The 17901-nt window shown below is 41.1% G+C and overlaps 1 protein-coding gene across 1 annotated transcript; it reads left to right on the top strand.

Annotated features, from left to right (window-relative positions):
- The first annotated feature begins 311 nt into the window (after window positions 1–311).
- LOC106597716 (NLR family CARD domain-containing protein 3-like) lies at window positions 312–17830 on the top strand. Its single transcript, XM_082971904.1, has 6 exons — window positions 312–393; window positions 4981–5100; window positions 9189–9317; window positions 12038–12166; window positions 14162–14397; window positions 16026–17830. The coding sequence occupies exons 1-6, from the start codon at window positions 356–358 to the stop codon at window positions 17828–17830; spliced, it is 2457 nt and encodes an 818-aa protein (XP_082828030.1). The 5' UTR covers window positions 312–355.
- The last annotated feature ends 71 nt before the right edge of the window (window positions 17831–17901 follow it).

The following is a 17901-nucleotide window of genomic DNA, read 5'->3' as shown; positions in this document are numbered from 1 at the left end:
TAACTACCTTATTTAACTAACAGTGACTTATTATTATTATTATTATTATTATTATTGTTGTTGCTGTACTGTCTAGAACTACCTTAACAAACAGTGACTTATTATTATTATTGACAGTTACCATGGAGATGAAATGTCACACCTACAAGTTAATGTGATGCATTAAATCACCTGACTGTTTCTATGTCTGTTAGTAAATGTTTTATTTATCAAAGAGATAATGAATAAATGAGAACAATTGACAATCAAGAATTAGTTGTTACTGTGTTAACCACAACCAACATGCTGGATCTCTGTTTAGGGGTCTAAAATGAGTCTCTCTGGGGAGAGAGAAGAGGGGGGCCCTGCCTCTAAAATGAGAATCTCTGGGAGACATGACAACAAAGCTAAGAGGTAAGATGACAGTTTTATGAATAATTTATTAAGTTTATTTCCAAAATAAATAGCTATGTTAAGATGAATGCAGTTACTGTAAATCTCTCTGGATAAGAGCATCTGCTAAATCAGGGGATCTCAATCCGGGGTCTGTGGAGGTACTGCAGGGGCTCTACGGCACCCTGACTGTACTCGTTGCAATGTAACACATTTGATAGAATTTTCACATGACACTACCACTTTTCCTACTATTAATTATTGCCTAATATAATGGAATGCATATTTTCTTTACCAATTCTGATCGTTGTTACAATAACAATTTTGACAATTTTACTGTTATATCAACACACTCTTCACTCCCGTTTAACAACTCTAAATAGCTTTAGCATAGTAGGCATCAAGTCCCTTGCCAATAATGTTGCCTACAACGTTGCATACAATGTTCATTTTCATCAAACACATATTACGCCCGAGATGCCTTCAATTTGCCTAATTTATAGCCATGCCCAATTTAGGATTATTTTTTAACAACGTGATGTTGCGCTCCAAAGGGATATCTTGAAATAACATGATGTAGATAATTAAATAATCAAAAGAAAAACGTGTTTATTTTACACTTTTACAGTGGGGGAAAAAAGTATTTGATCCCCTGCTGATTTTGTACGTTTGCCCACTGATAAAGAAATGATCAGTCTATAATTTTAATGGTAGGTTTATTTGAAAAGTGAGAGACAGAATAACAACAAAAAAATCCAGAGAAACGCATGTCAAAAATGTTATAAATTGATTTACTACCAGCAGCATCCTAGTTATCCTAGCTAGTCGGTACAGCTAGGTAAGCTAGCTAGCTACTCTACCAGCAGCATCCTAGTTATCCTAGCTAGTCGGTACAGCTAGGTAAGCTAGCTAGCTACTCTACCAGCAGTATCCTAGTTATCCTAGCTACCAGTACATCATCACCGGCTGCCTGCATTTCTTGTGGACCGATGGAGCTCCCCAGTTGTTTCTTCCACCTCTTCAATCCCGTGGAGGGCTTGTCCCTCTATCGTTGACGGATGCTGGCTACCTCTGTCAGGTTCTCCTCTCTTCACTAGATGGACGGTAACTTTAGTGTTTAACCCCTCTGTATCCAAGGACTAATCTTTTGAATATTATTTTCAGGGCGCCTCAAGTAGGCTGGACACATGACGTTTTTTTTAATTCTCAGCTGCCTCACCAATGTCTGTAGGTGAATTAATAACTTTTAATTGCTAAATATTTTCAATAGATGGCAGCATAAGACCACGAAGCATCAGTTATAGGCTACAAGCAGCAATATGATTGAAATAAAATAGCATGCAACCACAGACTATATGTCCCATGATTTTCTAAAATGGTCACTCATTACTTTAGTTAGCTATATATCTCGTATTAGGCCTGTGTTGCTTTTGGGAGAGCAAATAAATAGTGACTATAGCAGGTATTGAACCCCTGGTAAATGATCACTACTCAGAACTTCAACCTCAGTATACATACATTATGAAACATCATCTTAATATCTGATATTGCGAGTAAACAACCTCGGAATAGAAAAGATGAGCATGTCTTCCAGCCCGCCAATAAATGACATAATTCAACCCTCCCGGTTAGTAAATTTACCTCAACATTTTACCTTTAAATTAAATTTACCTCCACATGCCCCTGGCTTGCTCGAGAAGGCAGAGCGGGTCGATGCTGGTTGATGAATTAGAGAATGAATGTACTGGGAAAATATGTTTTTCTCGACCAGAGGTGACTGAATTAATGTTCAGGCTTAATGATAATCTTTATATTAATGAAGTGTAAAACATGAGCATAAAAACAGGGAATAATAAACATCAACGATCGTTATATTACTTCACAGTAATCTGTTAAATGCTTTTTCAGTCCTTCCTCTTGCGTTAGCAGTGTGGAAATGGACAGAAAGAAGCCACACAGGAGTTTTCCTGTGAGGGGAGTGGCGATGCATCCAGGGAAAAAGCTAAACTAGTATTCTGAAATATCATTTGTGGTCTTATGCTGCCATCTATTGGAATTATGTAACAACTGCAGTAGTACTGAAACGTGTTATTCCTTACTAGAGTAGTAATTACTCAGAATTACTAGTTCATTTTATCACTTACAATCATAAAATAACAACTTATACCATAACAAACAATTAAACTGACATAAACCAAAATCACTATATATGTTGGGGACCCCTTCCCGCTCTGATCCCGGTAACGGGATTTATTGACAAGATACCATGGCGGGAAATTCAAAACTGCAAGAATCAAATAATTTCCATTTCTCAAGCAATCAACTATTTTTCACCATTTGAAAGATAAACATCTCCTAAATCCAACCACATTGTCCGATTTCAAAGAGGTTTTACGGCGAAAGCATAAAGTTAGGTTATGTTAGGAGAGTACATTGAAAATAGCTGTGTGTAATGTTTTGTCAATGCAAAGACAGGCGTCACCAAAAGCAGAAAACCAGCTAAAATTATGCACTAACCTTTGACAATCTTCATCAGATGACACTCCTAGGACATTATGTTAGACAATACGTGCATTTTTTGTTCCATCAAGTTCATATTTATATCTAAAAACAGCATTTTACATCGGCGCGTGATGTTCAGAAAATGTGTTCCCCCAAAAACTGCCGGTGAATTTTCTAAAATACTCATTATAAAACGTGGATAAAATATTAAACTGTTATTCAAAGAATTATAGATTAATATCTCGTGAAAGCAACCGCATTGACAGATTTCAAAATAACTTTACTGGGAAAGCACACTTTGCAATAATCTGACTACTGCACTCAGAAAAATACACTAGGCTATACAGTTAACTGGCATGTTGGAGTCATCTAACATCATAAATAACATTAGAACTATTCCCTTACCTTTAATAATCTTCATCAGACGGCACAGGAATCCCAGGTCCACAACAAATGTTGTTTCTTTCGACAAAGTTCATAATTTATGTCCAAATAACTCCAAGTTGTTCCATGTTGTTAGCGCGTTCGGTAGGCTACTCAAAATGTAGGGCGGGGGAGGGAAAAGTCACGACAAAAAGTAAAAAAAAAAATCTATTTACGTTCGTTCAAACATGTCAAACGTTGTTTAGCATCAATCTTTAGGGCCTTGAGAACGTGAAACGGATAAATATTTCAACAGGACCTCTCCTGTGTCTTGATAAACGTTTGAAATACAAAGTCTCATCTCACATGAGCGCGCAATAATGAAGTGACGACATCCCAGGGACGTCAACTTCCCTTCCTTCTCATCCGGTCTCTGTTCATCATAGACGCTTCAAACAACTTTATAAAGATCGTTGACATCTAGTGGAAGCCGTAGGAAGTGCAAAATGAATCCTTTGTCACTGTGTGTTCTATTGGCAATGACTCAAAGATAGTACAGCCACAAAATTCTAATTTCCTGCTTGTATTTTTCTCAGGTTTTTGCCTGCCATATGAGTTCTGTTATACTTACAGACACCATTCAAACAGTTTTTAGAAAATTCAGAGTGTTTTCTATCCAAATCCGTTAATAATATGCATATCCTAGCTTCTGAGTTGGTGTAGGAGGCAGTTAAAAATGGCCACATATTTTTTTCAAAATTCTCAATACTGCCCCCTAGCCCTAACTAGTTTTAACCCACTGTTCCTTGGCTGTCATTGAAAATAAGAATTTGTTCTTAACGGACTTGCCTAGTTAAATAAAGGTAAAATAAATAATCTTCTGTATACCACCCCTACCATTTCACAACACAACTGATTGGCTCAAATGTATTAAGAAGGAAATTAATTAACTAATTCACTTTTAACAAGGTACACCTGTTAATTGAAATGCATTCCAGGTGACTACCTCAAAAAGCTGGTTGAGAGAATGCCAAGAGTGTGCATAGCTGTCATCAAGGTGGCTACTTTGAAGAAACTCAAATATAAAATATATTTTGATTTGTTTAACACTTTTTTTGGTTACTACATGACTCCACATATGTTATTTCATAGTTTTGATGTCTTCACTATTATTCTACAATGTAGAAAATAGTAAAAATAAAGAAAAACCCTGCAATGAGGAGGTGTGTCCAAACTTCTGACTGGTACTGTACATATGGACATACTATGAAGTATGTGCATCAATAGACTCTGAAGGATTCAAGTGGAACTGAGATGAAGTGAATCAGTAGGCCTATGTGATTATGTTACAATTAAGTTACACTTGTTAAATCCACTTCAATCAGTGTAGATGAAGGGGAGGAGACAGGTAGGAATCAAGAATGGTCCACACAAAGGACATCCAGCCATCTTGACACAACTGAGGGAAGCATTGGAGTCAACATGGGCCAGCATCCCTGTGGGACGCTTTCCACACCTTATGTGTCCATTTCTTAATGAGTTGAGGCTGTTCTGAGGACAAAAAAAGAGGGGGGACACTCAGTATTAGGAGGGTGTTCTTAATGTTTTGTACACTCAGTGTATGTCTTTTGCTTTATGTAATGCCATATATTTTAATGCTTTATGTAATGTATTTAATCTATTGATATATAATTTTGATACATTTTGAAATGTAGTTACATGGTGATTCATTATGTTTTTCAGAATCCCCAACCAAACTCTGAGACCAGTCTCTCCAGTACCCAGTCATCTGTCCATGAAGAGTGACTCCTCTATGCATCATCCTGTACAGTTTAGTGATGGATCAGGGACCTTTGACCCCAGGTAAGTTACCGGTCAGAATTGATGATATTACTATTGAAGAGGAGAACCTTCAAGATCTGAAACCAGATGTATTTTGTGTATCTGAGTATATACTGTAAAGCATCTGCTTATCATTTGTTGTTTATGTCATATATTTTTTATACAGTGAGTGCACAAAACATTATGAACACCTGCTTTTTCCATGACGTAGATTGACAAGGTGAATCCAGGTGAAAGCAATGATCCTTATTGATGCCACTTGTTAAATCCTCTTCAATCAGTGTAGATGAAGGGGACCAGACAGGTTTAATAGGGATGCATCGATATGACATTTTTGGCCGATACCCATATCCGATATTGTCCTTGCCAAACAACCCGATATCCGATATTTGCCTTGCCAAACAACCCGATATCCGATATTTTCCTTGCCAAACAACCCGATATCCGATATTTTTCTTGCCAAACAACCCGATATCCGATATTTTCCTTGCCAAACAACCCGATATCCGATATTTTTCTTGCCAAACAACCCGATATCCGATATTTTCCTTGCCAAACAACCCGATATCTGATATTTTCCTTGCCAAACAACCCGATATCCGATATTTTCCTTGCCAAACAACCCGATATCCGATATTTTCCTTGCCAAACAACCCGATATCCGATATTTTTCTTGCCAAACAACCCGATATCCGATATTTTCCTTGCCAAACAACCCGATATCCGATATTTTCCTTGCCAAACAACCCGATACCGATAACCGATATTTAAAATTTTAGCTGCCTTCTCAGCATTCTACTACAGTTAAATAGTTGAAACACACACACACACACACACACACACACACACACACACACACACACACACACACACACACACACACACACACAGACCAAAAAGTTATTTTGTTGGCATTTACGTACAGTGAGGGGAAAAAAGTATTTGATCCCCAGCTGATTTTGTACGTTTGCCCACTGACAAAGTAATGATCAGTCTATAACTTTAATGGTAGGTTAATTTGAACAGTGAGAGACAGAATAACAACAACAAAAAATCCAGAAAAACGCATGTCAAAAATGTTATAAATTGATTTGCATTTTAATGAGGGAAATAAGTATTTGACCCCCTCTCAATCAGATAGATTTCTGACTCCCAGGTGTCTTTTATACAGGTAACGAGCTGAGATTAGGAGCACACTCTTAAAAGGAGTGCTCCTAATCTCAGTTTGTTACCTGTATAAAAGACACCTGTCCACAGAAGCAATCAATCAATCAGATTCCAAACTCTCCACCATGGCCAAGACCAAAGAGCTCTCCAAGGATGTCAGGGACAAGATTGTAGACCTACACAAGGCTGGAATGGGCAACACGACCATCGCCAAGCAGCTTGGTGAAAAGGTGACAACTGTCGTGTCTTTGGCTATGCCGGATTAAGTGATATGACATGCTAACTTAGAAAATGATTTCTCTGTAATTAATATTACCTGATTAAGCTAATCATGTAAATGTAATTAACTAGAAAGTCGGGGCACCACGGAAGAACGTTTATAGAGCCGTTATCTTCCGAATAAACTCTTAAAATACTTAGTAATATTTTACATCGATAGCAGTCAATGTTAACCCTTGTCTTATTTTCAGTCTCATAATGAAAGTTGTAAATTCTTGGTTATCTTCACGAACCCTGGCTAACAAGTTGAATCAGCAATACAAAATTGGGTTTAATTATTTATTTACTAAATACCTAAGTAATCACACAGAATTACAAATACACAGAATACAATGATGTCATACAGAAAACATCCCTGGTGGACGGAACCTGTATGAAAGCTGGTTACACAAAGGAAAGGGGGTTGGGCTTGAATGAAAGAGCGGGAAGATTTAGGAACAAAGAAACAGCAGCTATGCTATCGTAAATACATTATCTTATGCATTCTAAATTACCGCCCATTTGGAAAAGGAAAATGCAATAAATATTTACTCTGAGCTGCGCTTCGGTAGATTGGTCGTAGATGCTGGCCGGGTTGGCCAACAGATCTCCCTGTTTTCAGAAGAATGTCAATGGTTGTCCATTGGACACGTGGTGGTATCTTCGTCTGGTTGTTAGACTGGATCCGTCGTCCGTCCTTTCCTAACCCACGTTAGCAGCGGCCGCTGCTAACTCAACGGCTAGGAAGTAGCACTTCTGTAGTGAATAAACTCAAAGTTCATACCAGTTCATACCAGAGCTCACGCCGAGGTTGGCTTAGTTCTGTACTTGACATGTGTGTCCTTCTAACGTAGAGGCTGCAGGCCTCCCGTACTGGAACTACCTGGTTATCTTTTCGTCAAAGGATTATATAGTGGAGAGGGGGAGGGAGGTGTTTCATCGTTTATAACCCCTGTCTCTTCACAGGGTTGGGCCACTGATCGAGCAGGGCACTTTCCTTATGAAAACCCAAATCTCTCATTCGGAAGCTAAAATTACATTTCATCTCCTAACAAACATTTTCAATATCAAACATTTCAATTGCATAACAATTCCATGTGACTCTGATAACTACTGGGCGTATACTTTCTCAGATACAGTTTATGTCGTCCTGTCATCAGTCATAATGTCTCAGATGACAACCGAACTGACATACATACTCATTACGTTCCCAAGCATATTTCCAACTGGTTTTATTAACAAAATATGTGGTACCTTTCCCCATTTGTTTGATGTTCCAAGACTCTCTATATTTAACACAGGCTATTCAAGTCCTTCAGTAGATTCAGAGAGGGGGAGAAAGGTATTTATGGGGGGGGGGTCATAAACCTTACCCACAGGCCAACGTCATGACACAACAGTTGGTGCGATTATTCGCAAAAGGAAGAAACACAAAAGAACTGTCAATCTCCCTCGGCCTGGGGCTCCATGCAAGATCTCACCTCGTGAAGTTGCAATGATCATGAGAACGGTGAGGAATCAGCCCAGAACTACACGGGAGGATCTTGTCAGGCTGCTGGGACCATAGTCACCAAGAAAACAATTGGTAACACACTACGCCGTGAAGGACTGAAATCCTGCAGCGCCTGCAAGGTCCCCCTGCTCAAGAAAGCACATATACATACCCGTCTGAAATTTGCCAATGAACATCTGAATGATTCAGAGGACAACTGGTGAAAGTGTTGTGGTCAGATGAGACCAAAATGGAGCTCTTTGGCATCAACTCAACTCGCCCTGTTTGGAGGAGGAGGAATGTTGCCTATGACCCCAAGAACACCATCCCCACCGTCAAACATGGAGGTGGAAACATTATGCTTTGGGGTCTTTTTCTGCTAAGGGGACATGACAACTTCACCGCATCAAAGAGATGATGAATGGGGCCATGTAACGTCAAATCTTGGGTGAGAACCTCCTTCCCTCAGCCAGCCACCTCTGTGATTGCCAACAAGGGTTTTGCCACCAAGTACTAAGTCATGTTTTGCAGAGGGGTCAAATACTTATTTCCCTCATTAAAATGCAAATCAATTCATAACATTTTTGACATGCGTTTTTCTGGATTTTTTTGTTGTTATTCTGCCTCTCACTGTTCAAATAAACCTACCATTAAAATGATAGACTGATCATTTCTTTGTCAGTGGGCAAACGTACAAAATCAGCAGGGGATCAAATACTTTTTTCCCCCACTGTATGTCGCCATTACCATTAAAACATAATCAAAACCTATTTATTTTACTTTCTTGCTGCCGGGCGCACCGATTTGTATCAAGAACTGCAACGCTGCTGGGTTGTTAATGCTCAACAGTTTCCCGTGTGTCTCAAAAATGGTCCACCACCCAAAGGACATCCAGCCCACTTGACACAACTGTGGGAATCATAGGAGTCAACATGGGCCAGCATCTCTGTGGAACGTTTTCTACACCTTGAAGAGTCGATGCCTTGACAAGTTGAGGCTAATTGTAGGGCAAAAAGAGGAGGGACACTCAGTATTAGGAGGGTGTTCTTAATGTTTTGTACACTCAGTGTATGTTTTTTGCTTTATGTAATGCCATATATTTTAATGCTTTATGTAATGTATGTAATCTATTGATATATAATTTTGATACATTTTGAAATGTAGTTACATGGTGATTCATTATGTTTTTCAGAATCTCCAACCAAACTCAGTCTCTCCAGAGATCAGTCTCTCCAGTACCCAGTCATCTGTCCATGAAGAGCTACTTCTCTATGGATCAGCCTATGCATTTTAGTAATGGATCAGGGACCTTTGACCCCAGGTAAGTTACCGGTCAGAATTGATGATATTACTATTGAAGAGGAGAACCTTCAAGATCTGAAACCAGATGTATTTTGTGTATCTGAGTATATACTGTAAAGCATCTGCTTATCATTTGTTGTTTATGTCATATATTTTAAGACACTGTGTTTACAAAACATTATGAACACCTGCTCTTTCCATGACGTAGATTGACAAGTTGAATGAAATCAAATTTTATCAGTCACATGCGCCGAATACAGTGAAATGCTTTCCTACAAGCCCTAACCCACAATGCAGTTTAAACAAGTATGAATGAGAATAAGAGATAAAAGTATAGAGCAGCAGTAAAATAACAATTGCTAGACTATATACAGGGGGTACCGGTACAGAGTCAATGTGCGGGGGCACTGGTTAGTCGAGGTAATATGTACATGTAGGTAGAGTTATTAAAGTGACCATGCATAGATGATGACAGAGAGTAGCAGCGGCGTATAGGGGAGGGGGGGGGCAATGCAAATAGTCTGGGTAGCAATTTGATTAGGTGTTCAGGAGTCTTATGGCTTGGGGGTAGAAGTTGTTTAGAAGCCTCTTGGACCTAGACTTGGCGCTCCGGTACCGTTTGCCGTGCGGTAGCAGAGAGAACAGTCTATGACTTGGGTGGTTGGAGTCTTTGACAATTTTTAGGGCAATTCCTCTGACACCGTCTGGTATAGAGGTCCTGGATGGCAGGAAGCTTGGTCCCAGTGATGTACTGGGCCGTTCGCACTACCCTCTGTAGTGCCTTGCGGTCGGAGGCCGAGCAGTTGCCATACCATGCAGTCATGCCACCAGTCAGGATGCTCTCAATGGTGCAGCTGTAGAACCTTTTGAGGATCTGAAGACCCATGCCAAATCTTTTCAGTATTCTTTGGGGGAATAGGTTTTGTCATGCCCTCTTTACGACTGTCTTGGTGTGCTTGGACCATGTTAGTTTGTTGGTGATGCGGACGCCAAGGAACTTGAAGCTCTCAACCTGCTCCACTACAGCCCCGTCGATAAGAATGGGGGCGTGCTTGGTCCTCTTTTTCCTGTAGTCCACAATCATCTCCTTTGTCTTGATCACGTTGAGGGAGAGGTTGTTGTCCTGGGACCACACGGCCAGGTCTCTGACCTCCCTATAGGCTGTCTCATCGTTGTTGGTGATCAGGCCTACCACTGTTGTGTCATCAGCAAACTTAATGATGGTGTTGGAGTCGTGCCTGGCCGTGCAGCCATGAATGAACAGGGAGTACAGGAGGGGACTGAGCACGCACCCCTAAGGGGCCCCCGTGTTGAGGATCAGCGTGGCGGATGTGTTGTTACCTACCCTTACCAGCTGGGGGCGGCCCGTCAGGAAGTCCAGGATCCAGTTGCAGAGGGAGGTGTTTAGTCCCAGGGTCCTTAGCTTAGTGATGAGCTTTGAGGGCACTATGGTGTTGAACGCTAAGCTGTAGTCAATGAATATCATTCTCACATAGGTGTTCCTTTTGTCCAGGTGGGAAAGGGCAGTGTGGAGTGCAATAGAGATTGCATCATCTGTGGATCTGTTGGGGCTGTATGCAAATTGCAGTGGGTCTTGGGTTTCTGGGATGATGGTGTTAATGTGAGCCATGACCAGCCTTTCAAAGCACTTCATGGCTACAGATGTGAGTGTTACGGGTCGGTAGTCATTTAGGCAGGTTACCTTAGTGTTCTTAGGCACAGGGACTATGGTGGTCTGCTTAAAATATGTTGGTATTAAAGACTCGGACAGGGAAAGGTTGAAAATGTCAGTGAAGACACTTGCCAGTTGGTCAGCGCATGCTCAGAGTACACATCCTGGTAATCCGTCTGGCCTTGCGGCCTTGTGAATGTTGACCTGTTTAAAGGTCTTACATTGACTGCTGAGAGCGTGATCACATAGTCGTCCGGAAGAGCTGGTGTAGTTGTATTCGATCTCAGTCCTGTATTGATGCTTTGCCTGTTTGATGGTTCATTGGAGGGCATAGCAGGATTTCTTATAGGCTTCCAGGTTAACTCAGTAACACTTTTAGAATATTGAGGTCATATGAAAACATTGTCCAAAACTCCAAAATATACCGTAACCCTAAAGATATTTATTTATTAAATGCATTTTAAGTTATGTAAACCAAAATGTTTTTCTATGTAGGCATCAGTATTTTGTCTCCCCCATACCCCAACTTCTTATCTTGCCAAATTTTTAAGGAGTTTTGTTTACACACCTCCTTGACAGTTTTGTTTACTCCCGCTCCTTGAAACATGAAAAGCTATGATCCCTTGTTGATGTCACTTGTTGAATCCACATCAATCAGTGCCAGGCGCACAGATTAGTGTTAAGACCTGCAACGCTGCTGGGTTTTTCCACGCTTAACAGTTTCCCATGTGTCTCAAAAATGGTCCACCACCCAAAGGACATCCTGCCCACTTGACACAACTGTGAGAATCATAGGAGTCAACATGGGCCAGCATCTCTGTGGAACGATTTCGACACCTTGAAGAGTCAATGCCTTGACGAGTTGAGGTTAATTTTAGGGCAAAAAGGTGGGGGGGGGGCACTCAGTATTAGGAGGGTGTTCTTAATGTTTTGTACACTCAGTGTATGTTTTTTGCTTTATGTAATGCCATATATTTTAATGCTTTATGTAATGTATGTAATCTATCGATATATAATTTGGATATATTTTGAAATGTAGTTACATGGTGATTCATTATGTTTTTCAGAATCTCCAAGCAAACTCAGTCTCTCCAGAGATCAGTCTCTCCAGTACCCAGTCATCTGTCCATGAAGAGCTACTTCTCTATGGATCAGCCTATGCATTTTAGTAATGGATCAGGGACCTTTGACCCCAGGTAAGTTACTGGTCAGAATTGATGATATTACTATTGAAGAGGAGAACCTTCAAGATCTGAAACCTGATGTATTTTGTGTATCTGAGTACATACTGTAATGCATCTGCTTATCATTTGTTGTTTATGTCATATATCTTTTATACAGTGAGTGAACAAAACATTATGAACACCTGCTTTTTCCATTACATAGATTGACAAGGTGAATCCAGGTGAAAGCTATGATCCCTTATTGATGTCACTTGTTAAATCCACTTCAGTCAGTGTAGATGAGGGGAGGAGACAGGTTAAATAATTAGCATCAAGCCTTTAGGTACGTCACTAGATGTTTGTTGTTGTTGTTGTTGTAATGTGTAATTTCTTGTAACTGAGTTTATTAGAGGAATTACTGCACCCTCCTTTATCTCTGTAGTGGATGGTCTACTCTGCCAGAGGATCAGTATCTCTCTCTCCTTTATCTCTGTAGTGGATGGTCTACTCTGCCAGAGGATCAGTATCTCTCTCTCCTTTATCTCTGTAGTGGATGGTCTACTCTGTCAGAGGATCAGTATCTCTCTCTCCGTTATCTCTGTAGTGTATGGTCTACTCTGTTAGAGGATCAGTATCTCTCTCTCCTTTATCTCTGTAGTGGATGGTCTACTGTGTTAGAGGATCAGTATCTCTCTCTCTCCTTTATCTCTGTAGTGGATGGTCTACTCTGTTGGAGGATCAGTATCTCTCTCTCCTTTATCTCTGTAGTGGATGGTCTACTCTGTTAGAGGATCAGTATCTCTCTCTCCTTTATCTCTGTAGTGGATGGTCTACTCTGTCAGAGGATCAGTATCTCTCTCTCCTTTATCTCTGTAGTGTATGGTCTACTCTGTTAGAGGATCAGTATCTCTCTCTCCTTTATCTCTGTAGTGGATGGTCTACTGTGTTAGAGGATCAGTATATCTCTCTCTCCTTTATCTCTGTAGTGGATGGTCTACTCTGTTGGAGGATCAGTATCTCTCTCTCCTTTATCTCTGTAGTGGATGGTCTACTCTGTTAGAGGATCAGTATCTCTCTCTCCTTTATCTCTGTAGTGGATGGTCTACTCTGTCAGAGGATCAGTATCTCTCCTTTATCTCTGTAGTGGATGGTCTACTCTGCCAGAGGATCAGTATCTCTCTCTCCTTTATCTCTGTAGTGGATGGTCTACTCTGTATCTCTCTCTCCTTTATCTCTGTAGTGGATGGTCTACTCTGTTAGAGGATCAGTATCACTCTCTCCTTTATCTCTGTAGTGGATGGTCTACTCTGTTAGAGGATCAGTATCTCTCTCTCTCCTTTATCTCTGTAGTGGATGGTCTACTCTGTTAGAGGATCAGTATCTCTCTCTCCTTTATCTCTGTAGTGGATGGTCTACTCTGCCAGAGGATCAGTATCTCTCTCTCCTTTATCTCTGTAGTGGATGGTCTACTCTGTATCTCTCTCTCCTTTATCTCTGTAGTGGATGGTCTACTCTGTTAGAGGATCAGTATCTCTCTCTCCTTTATCTCTGTAGTGGATGGTCTACTCTGTTAGAGGACCAGTATCTCTCTCTCCTTTATCTCTGTAGTGGATGGTCTACTCTGTTAGAGGATCAGTATCTCTCTCTCCTTTATCTCTATAGTGGATGGTCTACTCTGTTAGAGGATCAGTATCTCTCTCTCCTTTATCTCTGTAGTGGATGGTCTACTCTGTTAGAGGATGAGTATCTCTCTCTCCTTTATCTCTGTAGTGGATGGTCTACTCTGTTAGAGGATCAGTATCTCTCTCTCCTTTATCTCTGTAGTGGATGGTCTACTCTGCCAGAGGATCAGTATCTCTCTCTCCTTAATCTCTGTAGTGGATGGTCTACTCTGTATCTCTCTCTCCTTTATCTCTGTAGTGGATGGTCTACTCTGTTAGAGGATCAGTATCTCTCTCTCCTTTATCTCTGTAGTGGATGGTCTACTCTGTTAGAGGATCAGTATCTCTCTCTCCTTTATCTCTGTAGTGGATGGTCTACTCTGCCAGAGGATCAGTCCAGGTGTGCAGTGTGTCAGCAGGTTCTGAGGGATCCGGTCTCCATCACCTGTGGACACAGGTTCTGCAGACAGTGCATCACCAGATACTGGGAGAAACCTGCTCCTTCAGGAGACTATGACTGCCCTCAGTGTAGAAAGAGATCCAGAACACTTCCTGTACTACAGCACCTGAGGGAATCCAATGATGCAAGAGGCTCTGAAAACAGTAAGAACACTTGCAGACCTGTGCTAAGTCAATACCTCAATATGATTTAAATGTAGTTAACCTCTTACATCTAGACGTTGCGCTAGCGGAACACCTGCTCCAATATCCAATGATAGGCGTGGCGCGAATTACAAATTCCTCAAAAATACAAAAACTTCAATTTTTCAAACATATGACTATTTCACAGCATTTTAAAGACAAGACTCTCCTTTATGTAACCACACTGTCCGATTTCAAAAAGGCTTTACAGCGAAAGCAAAACATTAGATTATGTCAGCAAAGTACCCAGCCAGAAATAATCAGACACCCATTTTTCAAGCTAGCATATAATGTCACAAAAACCCAGAAGACAGCTAAATGCAGCACTAACCTTTGATGATCTTCATCAGATGACACACCTAGGACATTATGTTATACAATACATGCATGTTTTGTTCAATCAAGTTCATATTTATATCAAAAAACAGCTTTTTACATTAGCATGTGACGTTCAGAACTAGCATACCCCCCGCAAACTTCCGGGGAATTTATTAACAATTTACTAAATTACTCACGATAAACGTTCACAAAAAGCATAACAATTATTTTAAGAATTATAGATACAGAACTCCTCTATGCACTCGATATGTCCGATTTGAAAATAGCTTTTTGGTGAAAGCACATTTTGCAATATTCTAAGTACATAGCCCAGCCATCACGGGCTAGCTATTTAGACACCCGGCAAGTTTAGCCTTCACCAAAATCAGATTTACTATTACAAAAATGTTATGACCTTTGTTGTCTTCGTCAGAATGCACTCCCAGGACTGCTACTTCAATAACAAATGTTGGTTTGGTCCCAAATAATCCGTCGTTATATCCGAATAGCGGCGTTTTGTTCGTGTGTTCCAGAAACTATCCGAAATGGTATATCAGGGTCGCGCGCATGGCGCAATTCGTGACAAAAAAATTCTAAATATTCCATTACCGTACTTCGAAGCATGTCAACCGCTGTTTAAAATCATTTTTTATGCAATTTATCTCGTAAAAACGCGATAATATTCCGACCGGGAATCTCCTTTTCGGCAAACAGAGGAAAAATCACAAAGACGGGGGCAGCCAGGGCACGCGCCTAAGCCCACAGTCCCTTGATCGGCCACTTGAGAAAGGCGATAATGTGTTTCAGCCTGGGGCTGGGATGACGACATTCTGTTTTTTCCCGGGCTCTGAGAGCCTATGGAAGACGTAGGAAGTGTCACGTTAGAGCAGAGATCCTTTGTAAAAGATAGAGATGGCAAAGAAGTTCAAGAAATGCTCAGACAGGCCACTTCCTGTAAAGGAATCTCTCAGGTTTTGACCTGCCATTTGAGTTCTGTTATACTCACAGACACCATTCAAACAGTTTTAGAAACTTTGGAGTGTTTTCTATCCAAAGCCAATAATTATATGCATATTCTAGTTACTGGGCAGGAGTAGTAACCAGATTAAATCGGGTATGTTTTTTATCCAGCCGTGAAAATACTGCCCCCTAGCCATAACAGGTTAACTACAATAATATGAGATAATATAAGTTACTGTAGTTGTGGAGGCCCACATTTCATCCTGTCAATGAATATGTCTGATACACATCCTTTTACTCCTCCCTTGTAGTGGATGACAGCGTGCAGAGAGCTATAGTAAACCATAAAGCCAGTCTGAAAAGGAGGTATGAATGTGTGATAGAAGGCATGGAAACAGCAGGGAACCAAACTCCCCTCAACAGGATTTACACAGAGCTCTACATCACAGAAGGAGAGAGTGAAGGTGTTAACAATGAACATGAGGTGTGGCAGCTAGAGACAGCATCCAGGACACCAACCTCACATGACACAGCAATCCACTGCAATGACATCTTTAAACCCTTACCTGGCCAAGAGAGAAGCATCAGAACTGTGCTGACGAAGGGCATCGCTGGAATCGGGAAAACTGTCTCTGTGCAGAAGTTCATCCTAGACTGGGCTGAAGGGAAGGCAAACCAAGATGTGGAGATCATATTTGTGCTTCCTTTCCGGGAGCTGAACTTGATCAAAGATCTCCAGTACAGTCTTCTCAGACTTTTAAATGACTTCCACACAGAACTAGACATAGGCAATGCAAAGAAACTCACTGCCTGTAAAGCTATGTTCATCTTTGATGGTTTGGATGAAAGCAGACTTCCATTGGATTTCCAGCACAATGAAAAGGTGTCTGATGTCACCCAGACATCATCTGTTGATGTTCTGCTGACAAACCTCATCAAGGGGAATCTGCTTCCCTCTGCTCTCCTATGGATAACCTCCCGACCTGCAGCAGCCAATCAGATCCCCCCTAAGTGTATTGACCAGGTGACAGAGGTACGAGGGTTCAATGACCCACAGAAGGAGGAGTACTTCAGGAAGAGATTCAGTGATGAGGGCCTGGCCAGCAGAATCATCTCACACATAAAGACATCAAGGAGCCTCCACATCATGTGCCACATGCCGGTGTTCTGTTGGATTTCTGCAATAGTCCTTGAACACATGTTGAGTACAGACAAGAGGAGAGAGATGCCCACGACTCTGACTGAGATGTCCATACACTTCCTGCTCATTCAGACCAGCCTGAAGAACCAGAAATATCATGGAAGAGATGAGATGGATCAAGAGGAGCTCATGGAGTCAGATAAGGAAATTCTTCTGAAGCTGGGGAAGCTGGCGTTTGACAATCTGGAGAAGGGTAATCTCATGTTCTATGAAGAAGACCTGAAAGAGTGTGGCCTTGATGTCAAAGAAGCCTCAGTGTACTCAGGAGTGTGCACACAAATCTTTAAAGAAGAGTCTGTGTTATTTCAGAGAGTGGTATACTGCTTTGTTCATCTGAGCATTCAGGAGTTTCTCTCAGCTGTCTACATGTACCATTGTTACACTGCCAGGAACATGGATGCACTGAAGCCCTTCCTCAAAAGAAAGTCTAGAGGTGTGTCTGAAGAGCTAACCTTGCATGAGCTGCTGAAGTGTACCGTGGATAAAGCCTTGGAGAGTAAGAATGGACACCTGGACCTTTTTGTCCGCTTCCTTCATGGCATGTCACTGGAGTCCAATCAGAAACTCCTACGAGGTCTGGTGACACAGACAGAAAGCAGTCCGGAGAGCGTCCAGAAAATAATCCGATCCCTTAAGGTGATGCAGAGGAAGAACATGTCCCCAGAGAGGTGCATCAATCTCTTCCACTGTCTGATAGAGATGAAAGACCATTCAGTACAGAAGGTAATCGAAGTGTACTTGAGGTCAGAAAAGAGATCCAAAAACCTCACACATGCTCAGTGTTCAGCACTGGCCTACATGCTGCAGATATCAGAGGAGGTTCTGGATGTGTTTGACCTGAAGGAATACAAGACATCAGAGGAGGGTCGTAGGAGACTGCTCCCAGCTGTGAGAGGCTGCAGGAAAGCTCTGTAAGTATCACTGTAAATATCGCACACCAAAATAAATTGCAGTTATAGCAGTATTTTCATTGGCTGACTGGCTCT

This window comes from Salmo salar, unplaced genomic scaffold (genome assembly GCF_965601325.2).
Source record: "Salmo salar unplaced genomic scaffold, fSalSal1 ptg000432l, whole genome shotgun sequence".
Classification (NCBI taxonomy): Eukaryota; Metazoa; Chordata; class Actinopteri; order Salmoniformes; family Salmonidae; genus Salmo; species Salmo salar.
This window is presented reverse-complemented; position numbering and strand designations above follow the sequence as displayed.

Coding starts and splice junctions, on each gene's coding strand:
- LOC106597716 (XM_082971904.1), top strand. CDS start 356: ATGAGAATCTCTGGGAGACATGACAACAAAGCTAAGAG. Junction 5,101..9,188: donor TCAGGGACCTTTGACCCCAG/GTAAGTTACCGG, acceptor TATGTTTTTCAG/AATCTCCAACCAAACTCAGT. Junction 14,398..16,025: donor TGCAAGAGGCTCTGAAAACA/GTAAGAACACTT, acceptor CCTCCCTTGTAG/TGGATGACAGCGTGCAGAGA.